General features: G+C 45.1%; 1 protein-coding gene across 4 annotated transcripts in view; it reads right to left on the reverse strand.

Annotated features, from left to right (window-relative positions):
• The window catches only part of LOC124407744 (transcription factor AP-2-epsilon), a 169,823-nt gene that overhangs the window by 81,479 nt on the left and 73,857 nt on the right, over nt 1-14,487 (reverse strand). For 2 of the 4 annotated variants that reach the window (XM_046884203.1, XM_046884202.1), the window contains exon 1: nt 5,337-5,969. The exons of the other annotated variants lie outside the window; for them this stretch is intronic. In XM_046884203.1, coding sequence (XP_046740159.1) covers nt 5,337-5,621 — 285 coding nt within the window. In that variant the 5' untranslated portion in view covers nt 5,622-5,969. Of the gene's footprint in view, nt 1-5,336; nt 5,970-14,487 lie in introns of those variants that run through there. 4 annotated transcript variants of the gene reach the window in all.

Genomic DNA, 14,487 nt, shown 5'->3' on the forward strand with positions numbered 1-14,487 from the left:
CTTTCTGCACCGCAATAACCGATCTGCGATACTTTTCTAAGATTCTATGAAATGCCCCAAGAATAAGGTGTAATTCCCTCTCCAACCGATCCTAGGATGCACTATCGGTGCATGCCGCATTAGCATTGCATTACCCCGAAGATAATATCTCGCAGTATTGGTTTCATGCAGGCGCACGCGCAAACCGCATCCCCTTGATATATCCAGACGGCGAAATTATCGCTAAAGTTTCAACTCCCATTAATCACACCCGTTCGGCAGACTCCACATAGATGGTCGGACTTCGATCTCGAATTTTCAGCGTCAATGAGACTCGCTTAAAAAATTTTAAGGTAAGTACAGGCTTGAAACATACTCTTGATTTTCCAGTTGAAAAACAAAATTTCACATAATCTGGCAGCGATTGATTTTCTGAACAAAATTTAATAATCGTTGCAATTTATTTCACATGGATTCACGATTTAAAAAATGGATTCAATTCATTCTTGACTATAGTTATTCACCAGCGCATTATTGTTTGGATTGTACCTGTATATACTTTTCTTTTGTTAAGTTCCGCTCTTATGCCTTCTTTGGCGTGGATCAATCGATAATTCAATCAATGGATCGTAACATCGAGCTCAAGAGACGTGGGCTTCTCGTGGGCGTGGTAATATTTGGTATAGAACGAGAAACGGCGTGACATTTACACGACACGTTTTTATCCGTCACACATACCTATATACTACATAGCGAATATTCGAAGGGAGAGAAGGATCGAGTGCGCGGTACGTTTCAAACTGAATCATCAAATCGGCTGGAGAGATAATCATAATGAAACAGTTCGACTCGTCATTGCATAATTTCGGTACCTCGATCTGTGCTTGATGCAAATCGCTCAATTTACACCGAAACATGATAGCTCTTGAATATATTCTATACATCGTCCGTTAATACAAGAACGGAAAATTTGGCTCGATACCAGATGTCGAAGGCTTAAGCTGCACGGTAAAAAAGATCTTTTCAAACATTCGAGCTTATATTATTATATTACGTTTCTCTCGTAGAAATAAATGTGGAGAATCTTTTCTTTTTGTTTTTTTTTTTTTCTCCTTTACTTTTTGTTTCGTTTACGACTTATACGACCGTATTGAAGACAAACTGTAATTTTTCTTCTTTGAAAGACGCCGATTAATTTCGCCGACTGCGGCAAAGGTGCACGAGGTATACGCACAATCGCTCGAATAATCCGGCGAGTCGTCTCGTGACGAAAGTTAATCTTCCCGGCTCTTTTATGCCCGTATATACATGCATACATGCGTACATACAGAAGCAGTATTTGCAATTACAGGTAAGCACGCGAGTTTACTGGCCTCGCTCATATCCGCTCGACACGATTGGCTCTGATGCTGTACAATTACAATACAGATTTTAAATGAAAAAATATCAGACGCTAGCATCTGCAGGACGTAGGCGTCGTTTTGCACTTTGCGGATTCGAGTCTTTTTTTTGGTCAGGCGAGAACTGCAATTCATTATTTACTCGGGAACACTTGATTTCGCCGAGCAAAGCGAAGCGCGAGTCCAAGCCGAAGAAGGTAATTGCGCCTTCTGAACGAGCCGCATACAAGCATGTAATATACCTAAAGACGATAGTCTCGTTAATTTGCTGAGAAGAAAAGGATACCCGAAACCACCGTCACCAGCTGCGAAGTCTGAAACTGGCTATCCGGGTTGCCCGAAATTTAAAGGCGGTAGAAAAACTGAAGAAGTTGAAAAAATAGACCGACAACAATAACGCGAGGATCCTGAAGGCCTCGTCCGTCGGATAATCGATAGATCCTCCTGAATCTCCAGAGAGCGAAAGTTACGCCCGCGCCAAAAACCGCGATATGAACGAATAATTATACGAGATAAAATTATAACTCGGTAATTTCCAAGGCATTTAGGTGAATTCGAAGAGCCAAAAAGCACCGGGAATTACCAGGGACTGCAACCGGATGTGCGGGAATTATTTGCGTGCTGCGCCGAAGCGAATTACGTCAATGCTGCTGCGGCAAGAACAACAGGAGGCAAAAATAAATTTCACGAAGACGCAAAGTGAGCAACAAAGTAGGTAGGTAGGTAAATATATATATATATATATATGTATGTATGTATATACAACATCAGCTCGCTCGTTCAAAGCCAGCATCTGCATCATTTCTCTACCGCAGATCGTGAACGCGGCTAGACGCGCTTCACTGGGTCAGTTCGAGCGAATCATCAAAGAGGTATGCGTTAACTGCTTCAGCTGGCTCATGATGGCTGCAGCATCGCCAAGGTGGCATGAGTTCTTACCCAGACACGGCAATGCATCACCTCCGTAACACGTACGAATTTCGCACCGCCTGTATCATTATCCGAAACGGCGCGAAATGGTGTCTAATCTTGACCCTTTCAATCTTAGCTTACAACATGTATAACCTTCCTACATTATGTATTATATATATATATAATATTGTAATTCAAACAAGCTACCTTTGCGGAATACACCAAATTTTACAATATCGCAAAAACTGAAAAGATAAAATATTTCTTCGGTAAAGTCTTCCATCGAAAAGCTAGAAGGTGACAGAAATGATGGGAATATACAAATTACAGGAATTTGTCTGTTTATACCTACAAATTCCGTCATAAATTTTAGCGTCTACAAGCCAATAGAAACTATGTTAATGACTTTGCGGTTACAAATTCGTCGCTGGTTACATATACATATAATTATACACTTTCACCCGGGCGGATATTTCTGTATCTATAAACTATAACCTAGGCATATATTTCTAATGCAACGACTCTCCTCTCCTCTCCTCTCCTCTCCTCTCGGGCATAAAGTTCGAGAAATTGACTTTTAAATTAAACCAAACACCCATATAGCATCGAACAACGGCATAAATTTCGTCCTGTCGAATAGCGTCCGCAATCACTCGACGCCTGGATCCAAGTGTGCGATAACTGTACGCACATATTACCTACTCATGAATATATATATATACGTATATATACACACATATATATTGTGTACACAGAAACGCGTGAGCACACGTCCGTGACGTCACGCCGCCAATGCAGATGGAAATGTAATGCACGAAGTTGGAGCTCGTGCGTGGCTTGAGAACTTGTGTAAGTCCCAAAGCCCGTAAGCACCTGCGTACACACTCGTTATTATTATGCAGGTAGTGGGCATAAGCTCCGTGTGTAAGCACGTTCCACAGCCCTTCTGCCACCTCCTCTGTGTACCCGCAATTCAGACAAACTTGACCTTGCCAGATAGAAGAACCGTCCTGCAAGGATAACACCTGATCCTTCTGGTCGCGGTGAACCGATTGGTACTTAAATACTTTCGTGAAGATAGTTGCAGCAACGATTTGTTCGGTGATCGGATATTTGACAGGGGTTGTTGAGGAATAAGAAAAGAAAAAAGGAAGAAAGGACGAAGAGCCTGTGTTTGTTCCAGCTCTTCGCGTTCGTTGGTGCAAATCCGTAGTGCCATCAGATTTGGAATTGAAAATCATAGCCGCACGCGCTTCTTATCCTGCGAAATATTTCTATTTGGAATTTTATTGGAATTGAACGTACATATAGGGGATATTGAAACTTATACGTACACGTTATATGACACAAAATGTATCCGTTAAGAAAAATTATTGTAGGATTCTTGATTTGAAAGATGTGCATAGTTTAGGCCTGGGATTATATTATCACGTGGTGCAATAATTTGGCGTGACATAATAAAAGTTTGACGTTTTAACGATTTAATAACGTGTATATAATTCAAATGTAGAGGTATATCTCGAAGAGATTTTAATGCGAATGGAAATGTATGTGTATGTAATTAATAACGTGTATATAATTCGAGTATAGAGGACTATTTCGAAGAGATTTTAATGCGAATGAGAATATATGTGTAGTATGTGTGTACAGGGTATTATGCAAAAAAAAAAAACAAATGGGTATAATAAAGAAAAGAGTGAAGTTTGGAGAAAAAAGCAATATGAACTGACTAAAGTAAGAGAAAAAAAAAAAAAAAACTAAGAGAACCTGTTAACCGACGTTAGAACATGTGTGTAAATGAAATGGAAATAAATATAAAATAAAGAAGCGCGATGCCGGCGGATAGTAAACACGTTGCCGTAACGCCCGAAGGTGCTCTGCAGCAGCAGCAGCAGCAGCATCAGCATCAGCAGCAACAGTGAGTCAAACCCCGAGGGTTACTGGGAAACCCTCTGCGGTGTGTCGAGAGACGGAGGCGAAAAGATCGAGTAGAGGGAGAGAATGAGATGAGAGTAAGAAGAAGGATGTGAAAGAAAGAAAAAAGGAAAATAAAGTAAATAGAAAGAAAGAAGGAAATAAAAGAGGGAAAGAGAAGAAAGAGAGACGGAGACTCGCGCGCTGCAAGATCAGCTAGCCCAAGGCGAGATGTGTCTCCTCATATTCTCAAAGCCGCTGCTGAAAGCGAAGGTTCGAAACGGGTTTCCAATATTCTAAGAAGTTTAGGAACAACGATTCAAAAGTCATTGCCACCGCGCGAACGAGTTATCATCATCGTCATCCTCGTACCGGCGTACACACACGTGTATAATTGTATATATACAGCACACACCTGACAGACCGACCATCTGACCATCTACACCCAGGATTGAGGGAATTGAAAGGTCTCGTTTCGTTTGGAGCTGAAGAGGATCTTCCGCGTCGTAAAGAGCCTGGCAGCAGCAGCATCAGCAGCAGCAGCAGCAGCAGCAGCTGCGTGAAAGATATAAGCACGATCGTATAATATACATAAAAAACAAGAATGTCAATGCCCTGCGATAAAAATACCTGAGAGATTTCGTGTGAAGATGACGACGCGACGCCGTGCGACAGCTCCACGCGAACATCATCGGCGTAAGGTATACTATACCTAGGTAGGTATATATGCACGAGGATACCTACACGATAATGCGAGGAGGATGAGGATATCGCGTGGGAGAAAATACCTGTTTTTTCATCGTTTTCTTCCTATTTTACGACACGCTGGTAACTTGAAACTATACACATACGTACAGGTATAGACACTTCGGTAGAACCAGAATGTACCTGTTTACACGAACGTGGACAAGCTTCTTCGAGGTGTGTGCGAGTTTCAAATTATGTAACTTACGTACGAGTACATATACGAGGCATGTGAACCACCCGCGAATCAGGTTTTTTACTAGATAATCAAAAATTATCGTCGAGATTCCTGCAGACTTGTGGAAGGTTAAAAATAGTTACGGATCAAAATTCCGGTCCGCAGTTTTTTTTATAGATATATAAGAGACTCGTTGGTGTGCGACTTACGTCATCGGCCTCGGTCTGCAATTCGTCCTCGGTATTGTCGCCCAAAACGAAACCGACGTCGTTGTTGTTGCTGGTCAGGGACGGCAGCTTCCGTGGACTGAGTTCCTCCCCGTCGGTGTCCCGCTTCCGTTTTCCGTCCCGGGTATCGTTCAGCCTCGACTCGTGCTCCTCGAGCATGTCGGTGGTGACCATTAACTCCGACCCGACGCTCGTCGGCGAGGCGACTTCCTCGAGAGAAGAAGCCGTCGTCCCGTTGTCAGCCTCACCGCCCTCCAGGCTCGACATCCCGAGCCGAAGATTTCCCCGCGGGATTCGAATTTTGGCGGTGTTCCTGATTTCCGTGAGAGGCCCGTTTCCCCCTGGACACTTTTTATCCGTATGCTCAGCGCTGGATGAAGCGATGATCTTATCTCGTGCCGCTGTCGCGATATCGATCGGTCGGTATTTCAGCAAGCATGATCATACTCGGCGAATAGAGAGACGATATCTCATCGGCTCCGTGGTGGTTCGAAGAAAAACCGGTAATTAGACGCCTTGTACGGACGCCTTTGAAAGGTCATATTTATTTTTACACAGCGTACAAGGAGAAGAAGAACCACGTACGCAAAGTACGTTTCTTTCCTCTGGGCTCTCCCTCCCTTCCTTCTTCCGGCGCCGATCGCCCCCCTCCCTTACCGGTGGGACCAGGCTAGACTCCGCGATTATAAGAATCCCGATCGTAAGTGCGTGTAGCGGGCAGCCGGCATGGGCACCAGTGTGACCAATATCGATGCCGAGTAAACCTGTCTATACTCAGTCACGTGTCTACCTGGTGCAGGGATGTATGTATATCGAGGGATATCGGCTACCGTGTGTTCTCCGCGACGGTTCAGCAGATCTGGACCGATTTCACTGCGTTGATGCTTGAATTGTCTCCGTTGAATCTCTCGACGTAATTTTCATGCATCGTATGTGTCATTTATTATTATTACTGTACGTATTAGTAGCAACCACTGTTCACTATTATCGTTTTTTGATAATTGTTTTATTCTCTCTTTATGCGTTTTATGTGCTTTTGATACCGGCTTACCGATCTTCGAAGCGACGAACACGACGAAGTTTTTCGATTCACTGAAAACGCACTAGGCGTAACTTGAAAATTGTCCTCGCCTCAAATTGAACGTAAGGTTATCCAGACGTAACTAATGATCGGAGTTGAAGTTCGAAAGTGATCGGTAGACTGGCGACGGTGATCGTATTAGGACTGTTTGAAAAATCCGTCAAATGTGCTGACCGCGATATTCTATCGTTATAGAAATAATCAGTTTTCACATTAGAGTTTCAAATCGTAAAACGTACCTCGATTCTCGTTCCGGTTATCCATCGCATCGCGATTGCGCAGCCGATAATCCAATGACACATAAATCATCCGTCGACATAAGTATCAATGCCTCAGGATTTACACGACAAGAACAACATCACCTGCTGTACATAGTTCGAAACTGAGACCGATGAAGTTCGGTGACATTGGTGATAAATTTTGTAGCAATCCGAGGTTGAAGCACTTCTTAAGTCTAATGTTCCGGAAAACATAAGTTGTAAAAAAAATGGTCCACCGCAAGGCGCACCGGCTGTCAATCCGTGAGCGCGAAGCGAAGCGATCAGGTTGAAAACAACACGAAACTGGGGTGGGCGACTTCCGGGTGCCCGCGGCGCTCGGCGAGCACGTGGCACGATAGGGGGGGTTTCGGAAAACTCCCGGGAAATCCCCCGGGGGGTCGGCGCACGCGTCTTGGCGAGAGACTCGACGTTGCCGATGGCGATGACGATGGCGGCGGTTCTCAGGCGGTGGGTGCGACGGTGACGGTGACGGTCGTCAGGACACGTTCGTGGCGCGGGCGCCCTCGAGAATATGGCTAGAGGCTAAAAGACGCGAAGAAACAAGTGGCGCCGCCCGCGGCAGGAGGGGGGAGCCGATCGGTCGAGGAGCAAGTGGTGGACGTCCCCCCGCGGCACCTGCCGATCCTCTCCCCCCTCTCCTCTCTCTCCCTCTTCGAATCCCTCCTGACGCCCGTCTCTTATTCCTCTGGACCACGGCACGAACATCATCACCTGGACGTCGCTTCCTCTCCTCTCCTCTCCTCTCCTCTCCTCTCCTCTCCGCTCCTCTCTCTTTTCCTCTCCTCTCCTCTCATCTCCTCTGACCGCCCCGATTCTCCTGTTTCCTCCTCGTCGCGCACCCGTCGGTTTCATACGCCCCGTCCTTTTCCTCCTCCTGGAGAACATGTCTTTCTCGTTCTGGCTCACGCCGAGTTCTTATAACCATAGAGCGTGTGGTTCACATATACGAGCATCTCACGTATAAGCTTCGGTTCTTGAGCATGACGTACGCCTGGGTTTTCCTGTGTGCGCGTGCTTGTGCGTGCTCAGGTTCTGCCGTGCAGGTTCCCTATCTTGGTGTTCGACTAGACAGCGCCTTGCCGTCTTCTGTCTCATTCTAATTGCCTGTGCTCGGTATCGCGTGTGTCCCTTGTACGTGTACGTAGGTATATACATATGCGTTTATACAGCCTTCAGAGATCACGGTACGTATATACGATTGACTTTATCCATTAATTCACCGTCCTTTTCTGGCTAAGGCTTATATACGGCTTGTGTACACACCTACACAGGCTTAACGATAGACAGATGTTACTTCTTCCTATACCTTTACAGTTCCATGGAGCGAACACAATTTCCAATCATTACCATTCTATGCTCAACGTCATTCGCGTATCCCGTCAATGTATCTGATATCGACGATGATGCCCCGGTCGTTATAACTTCGCTTATCTCAAACAAGACGTGTTTCTTCATCTCCCGTACAACCAATCGTCCGCAATTCCACTCACGTGGATCAATTCACAATCAAAAACTCAATCTTCGCTTTCTGACGTTTAACTTGTTTTTTGTTGTTTTTTTTTTTTTTTCTTTTTCTTCTTTGCAATACTCCCTGATACACATCGAACTAAGTGCAGAATTTTTTATGGCCGAAGGTACATCCTTGGTCTCGTACACTTAAGTTTGGGCGAGATCGCCATCTCGGTAACGCATGAAATGACTCGATAATCAAAGTCCTGGAAGCTCCATCGGGTACAAGGTACACCGGAGTGAAATGGACTCGGTCGAAATTGTTCCACGTAAAAACTACGAGGCCATTAAAACCCCGAGTGTGGCGAGAGGTATAGGTGAACGCCTTGCATTCCATAAAAGCCAACGGCGTAAGAATTGTTCTCCCGAGTATGCGAAAACCGTTAAATAACGTATTACTTTGCCATTATCGAGCAAAGTTTCGACCTCCGAAGCCGTGAAGCCTGCGATCTCTTTGGAAAAGGAGTAGAGCACCACGTATTACAAACTCTGTTTACTCCTATTAAGCGATGCAAATGACCATTGTTGAGCCTAGCGAGCTTATATTTTCCATTAGGAGGTAGGAAGCTACCGGGTACCATCTTGTAATGCGTAAACCCTACACGCACCGGCTTAACTGTTCCCTGGACTCCCTAATATGGGTCGGGTGTTGTTATATGGGTCTCGGCCTCTCGAGCTGGTTTATCATATGCTGCCAACCGCGGGGTTCGATTCAATGACGGTGAAACGATCGCGTCGTGAACAAGAAGACGAAGATGAAGGGTCCGCTAAACCTCCAAGATCAAGCACTGCGTTCGAGCAGCGAGCTGCGGACAAAAGTTGGAGGAATGGCGTGGACAGCTTGCGATATCTCACGCAGCTTAATCAATTCAACACCATTCTGTGTTAACGCATCAAGTTTCATCCAAATGAGGAGAATTTTCATTGAACTGTCCGATGAACGCGCTGCGTTATCTCGTTAGGATCTCCCAGATACTGCAGCACGGCGAGATCGTGAAGCTGAGCGAGAGTAGTCTCGAGCGGAGGATCTTACAGTGGAACCGCGGGATAACCGCGTGCCGTTTATAAGAGTTAACAAATTATTCTAAGCTATAGGAGAGGATAAATCTTGAAGAGGCAAATACGAGATGCAAATTGGCTCTCCATATTCCGATCGGATTCACTTACCTACTCGGCATCGCCGTGCACTCCGGCGCGGCAGCGAGGAACTCGACGTGGACGTGAAGGACAAACGGTCCCGAGGACTCGGAATAGTGGTCAATAATCCCGAGCAGGAACGGCGATCGAACGAGCATTCGTCTAGCGTGGAATTAGCTGTCATGCTGGTACATTCCTACATTCGTTAACCCAAATACGACCAGTTACGAGCAGAGTTACAACGACTCGACGGCTACAGCCGGAGCCGAGCGCTTGCACCGAGCAGAGCTTGTTAAGAAAGAATGCGATTCGCGCGTAAAAAGAAAACAGCGCGACGCGATATACTCACCTGGAAAAGAAATGTCTCGTACGCTTGGTTTATTACGTTCTGCCTAACGTATAACGCTCTGACTTTTCGAATTCGTAAAAAATCTCCCAAGAGGGTGCAGCTTATCTTTGTTCGTTCGTTCTCGTATGCTGAGAAATTTCAATCCCGTAGGATGTAATTTGAGAGAAACCCGAGCCCGATGCCTTCCAGAGCTATTAATAAACAGTGGCCAGTGTGAATTTGAACAGTAGTGATCATCTAGCGAGACTCCTGATCCACACTAGGGCAAGATAATATCGGACCTTGAGCCTCGTGGAAGCCCGAGGCTTTCACCGAAGCCGAATCCCTACGGCATACCATAGACTTTTCTCTCGTTCTCCTTTCTTTTTTCTTCCACTCTATTTCACTTTATTTCTTTTTGTTTATTCCCTCCCTGGCCTGATCGCCATTGCACGGCACACCTGCCCTGGTGCCATGGTGTTTTGATCTTAAACTTCACGAGAAGGGAATCTGTGAGATTAACGCACTGCACACCATCCGTGGGTGTGCTAGGCTGCTGCGAACGAACGAACGAAAGTATAAGCAGACACGTGAGATACAACGCAGGTTTGAGAGTGTTCCGAAGAGGCACAGCCTCGACCAGTCCACGGGAGGTGAATAAAAAGCATTTATCTCCAGGGGACAAGAGGAAGAAGAACGGTTCAAAGAAAGATAAAAAAAAAAGAAAGAAAAATAAGAAGAAGAAGTATAACACGGAGTAATAAAAAGAGAAAATAAGAGCGAAGAACCGCGGGGCGACGGTGGCGTGGTCCATTTTTGAGATTAACGGCCCTTTGATAATGCGCGGTTTACAGGGAGCAAAACGCCGCTTTGACACTCCCTGGAGAAATCTTTTGGCATATTTTCACATCTATTCTGAGGAGGCGGGCTGCCGGATGCAGATAGCGCCTCCACCGAGCTATTGAATATACGGGCAGGCACACACCAGGCAGCCCCACAATATCCTTGATGGCCCGGGCCATCTAGTCTAGGAATATAGGAATGCCGAGGAATACGCGGGAATATTGTCAAGGCTCGCGACGTGATGGGACCCGATAACATACGCGTCGGTCGGAACCTTGCTCGTATACTTTACACTACTGCAGTTCACAAGAAATGCATATGTGATCGGTGTTCATACCTACATGCATTTCGTGCGCCAAGCCTGGTCATTTAAGCCTCGGAATGCGGTTGATGTTCCTCAAATGTGATTATCAGGATGCTAATGGACGGTGTTAAATGACGTCGGAAGATGACGCTGCATAACAGGCGTTAATTAAAATTAGTATTCATTGAATGTATTTCTTACCGATTCCGGCCTATTATCGCGATCAGGCTATAAAACCATTCGTCAAGATGAATTCTTTGCCATCAACCAGCTGCGATGCCAAAAACCTTCGGGGTAACAATTCTTTCGAAATATGTTCATACTTCGTTTTTCGTCTTGACCGCAAAATACCGATCCGTTTTATTTCACCAGTGAATGAAATTACCGAGCTTGAACCTGTCGGACGAACACAGATCGCGAGTTCAATTTTTCATTTCAATGCAGGCATAAGATATATGTATATATATATATAAAATCGGAAAACATGTGCCTCCATCAACGTTTATTCTCCGTAGGTCGATCGTGAATTAAGGTGGGGGGGATTCCGCCGTGACAGTAATTCCCGTCAAGAGTCGACCGGCGTAGAACGGCAGCTGAGTGAAAACGTGAAGTATTAGCATTTTACCAGGCAATTAAGTGTTCCGGTCACGTGGGCAAGCCTCCGACCATTCGCCTTCGATTTTTTTAAGCGACTCGACCAATGAACGAGAGGCGTGGGTGTGGTCTCGTCCAAGTTTGTTGTTACTCGAGTCGGATTGCGCTGTACGGTTGATTAGACAGCCATGCGCCGTCGACGACATGCGGAAAAGATGATCAGGGCAGCTGTTCTGCTGAATCGAATGCAAAATCGATCGGACAAGGTGTTGGAGTTACTTAGACTAAGTGATCATTTCATGCTCACGCACCACGCGCTTCATCCCCGTCAAAGCATACATATAGTCGAATCTTTGCTTCATAGATTTCGATGAAACTGTACACCGATACCTTCTACGCGTTGCGGCGTTACGTAATCCGCGAAAATTAACGACCTTAGAAGCGTGCGACCACGTCGGTTGGTTAGAGGATTTAGATGAATGCGGGAACTCTGACTTATGTGGCGTGTGTCTCTGTTCTCCGACCTGTTGTCTGCAGGAAGGAACGGTGTGGGTACGCGATTCCTTTGAATTCAAACCAGCGCCGACCGTTCACGTATACTTCTAATAAACGTCAATCAACAAGAATTCGCAACGGTGAACCGTAAATTAATTCTTTGGCGAACGTTAGCTGGACCTAGGCCGTAACACAAAGTGCTGGATAACTATACACTCACTCTTGTATTCATTCGACTTAGGTTCATGTGTAAACTGCCTTCTATTCCGGAGGTGGAAATCTTTCACACGCCCAACGGGAGGCATTTTATCTATTCAATGGATGGACTAGCTTCAATGGATATACGTATTGTACATACATACATGTATGGACATACACGGACGGTTTCCCCATATAATTATGCACGTGTGTTAAAATCCTTATCCATATTCCTGTGCGGCACAACGGGTCAACATTTTTAATACAAACATACGAACATACTCGTCTGGTATTATTTGTTGGGACGTTTGTCTAAACCGGATTCGGAGAACTTCATCTTCTTAGACCGTCATTTCGAGAATCAAATTGACCCGAAGAACCGGAAACCTTTACATCTTGCTTCGGGCGGTATACTCTGCTGATTGATGCTGACTACCTAGCATAAATATTTTTCAAGCATTGTAATTACTAAGTATATTGTAACATTAACGTCACATTGTTATGCCTTGAATTACAGTTTTCGAAATTTCATGAAAGAAGTTTATGTCCCCGCGATATAGGTTTCGACATTTTCGAAAGAGCTACATCATATTTCAACGATTTACGAGCAGAGCTCATGTAATTTACACGGGAATCGAAATACCTATTCTTGAAAACAATTATGACGCAAGTGCGCAAAATTACTATAATTTTTACCGAAGCAGCTTCTGTTTCGTCTATTCTAAAGACGTTACTCCTTAGCTAACCTGTCAGAATATTTATGAATCCAATTTGACGATCGTTTCATCAATGAGGACCAAACGGTTATTTGTTAAATTATCCAAGCACCTACTGTCAAAACGTTTCGATTGCCTAATATATATATAAAGCGTTTTTCTAACGAACAAATAATTTCAAGCGCTCGTCGCGGTCGCAGCATAAAAAGAAGCCAGCGATGGTTTAAAAAGTGATTGAAACGGTGGCAGCGCAATGCTGGGAAGACGAAAAAAATTTGACATCTGTATAGTAAATGACAGTTTAACGAGTTTGAGGAACAAAGCGTACTTTCCCCGCATTCGAGTTTCTGAGTATCTTATTCATGGATATTCCACGATTCTAATGGACGTGAATTGTCCGACTCCTGCACCGATCACCCGGTACAAAAACTAAGATACACGGACGAGTGTGTACTTATAAACAGTACAAGACGCTGCAACGCATTGGTGTTAAGTTTACGCAAACACCTACGTGACGTTGTGCTACTTTTACACGCGTGTCAAGTGAGATTTCAATAATCCTCGAGCCTCACGGCATGCGTACCGAAAATATACCTACCTACCTACCTACCTACCTACCTACGTGGGTTCAAGTGCTCGTCAAACTTGAAGGGTGAGTGGAGAAGTACACGTTACACTGTCTGATGCCTGCTGTCTGTTGGGGTCAAACGCGAATGGCGTGCAACACGTGGATAGACGGCGATGGGACCTGACGTCAGACACGTCCATTCCTCGGGTTGCAATTATTCGGATAGAATCCCAGAAGCGCGGCGAGAAGGTTCGGTTGGTTCTCACCTGCCACCTCGATCCTCCGGCTTTCACCCCGTGCAGTCGTCAACTACTCTCACCCAATTCCCCGTCATCGTCCTTCCATTCTCTCGAACTTCGCGACGACACGCGGCCAGGAAATATAGAATTCGGCCATCAAGGCTCGAGGATACCTACTTCGCCAAGAGCTGCGGTCGACCCTCCACGGTTCACGAATACCGAATTTAAGACGATAGTGCGGTTTCAAGTTTCCTCTCATCGACGCGTGATCGAAATTTAACATGTGCAAATAACAATCTCGCCAATCGTCGTCACGCCTTCTTGACTTTCTTCCTGCACGTAGGTATTCACTTTTCGATGTGTACCTTGAACCGGGTGGATATTTCGTTTCAAGTCGTATTGTTTGCTGTTGATTGGATCGAGACTGTTGTAAATGCTATATTATTCCACATATCCGGTTCCTAATTTTGTAGTACATATATATTTCTCCGCCATACATCGACCCTTGACATAATTATTCAACTGTTCACCCTATGAATTTTACGGAAGACAATATACAGGAACAAGTAGTTCATCTCAATTTCCAGTCCAGAGGTTCTGCAAATGAAGCTGTAATTTCAGCATCCGAGTAATTGACGCGTGTGATCGAACGATTTGCAGATGCGATATAGCGTGCAATATCGAGAGTAAAGAGCGACGATGCGTAAATAGAGGCGGGCGAAGAAATAAACTAGGATGCAGCGCGAGTTTCGCTATGCTCCAATTCGCTTTGACATCGAAAGTGAATAGTTTGAGGTAACACAAGTCACCTACCTTGCACAACTCGCTCGATATTACACC

Source organism: Diprion similis, chromosome 6 (assembly GCF_021155765.1).
Source record: "Diprion similis isolate iyDipSimi1 chromosome 6, iyDipSimi1.1, whole genome shotgun sequence".
NCBI classification, from domain to species: domain Eukaryota; kingdom Metazoa; phylum Arthropoda; class Insecta; order Hymenoptera; family Diprionidae; genus Diprion; species Diprion similis.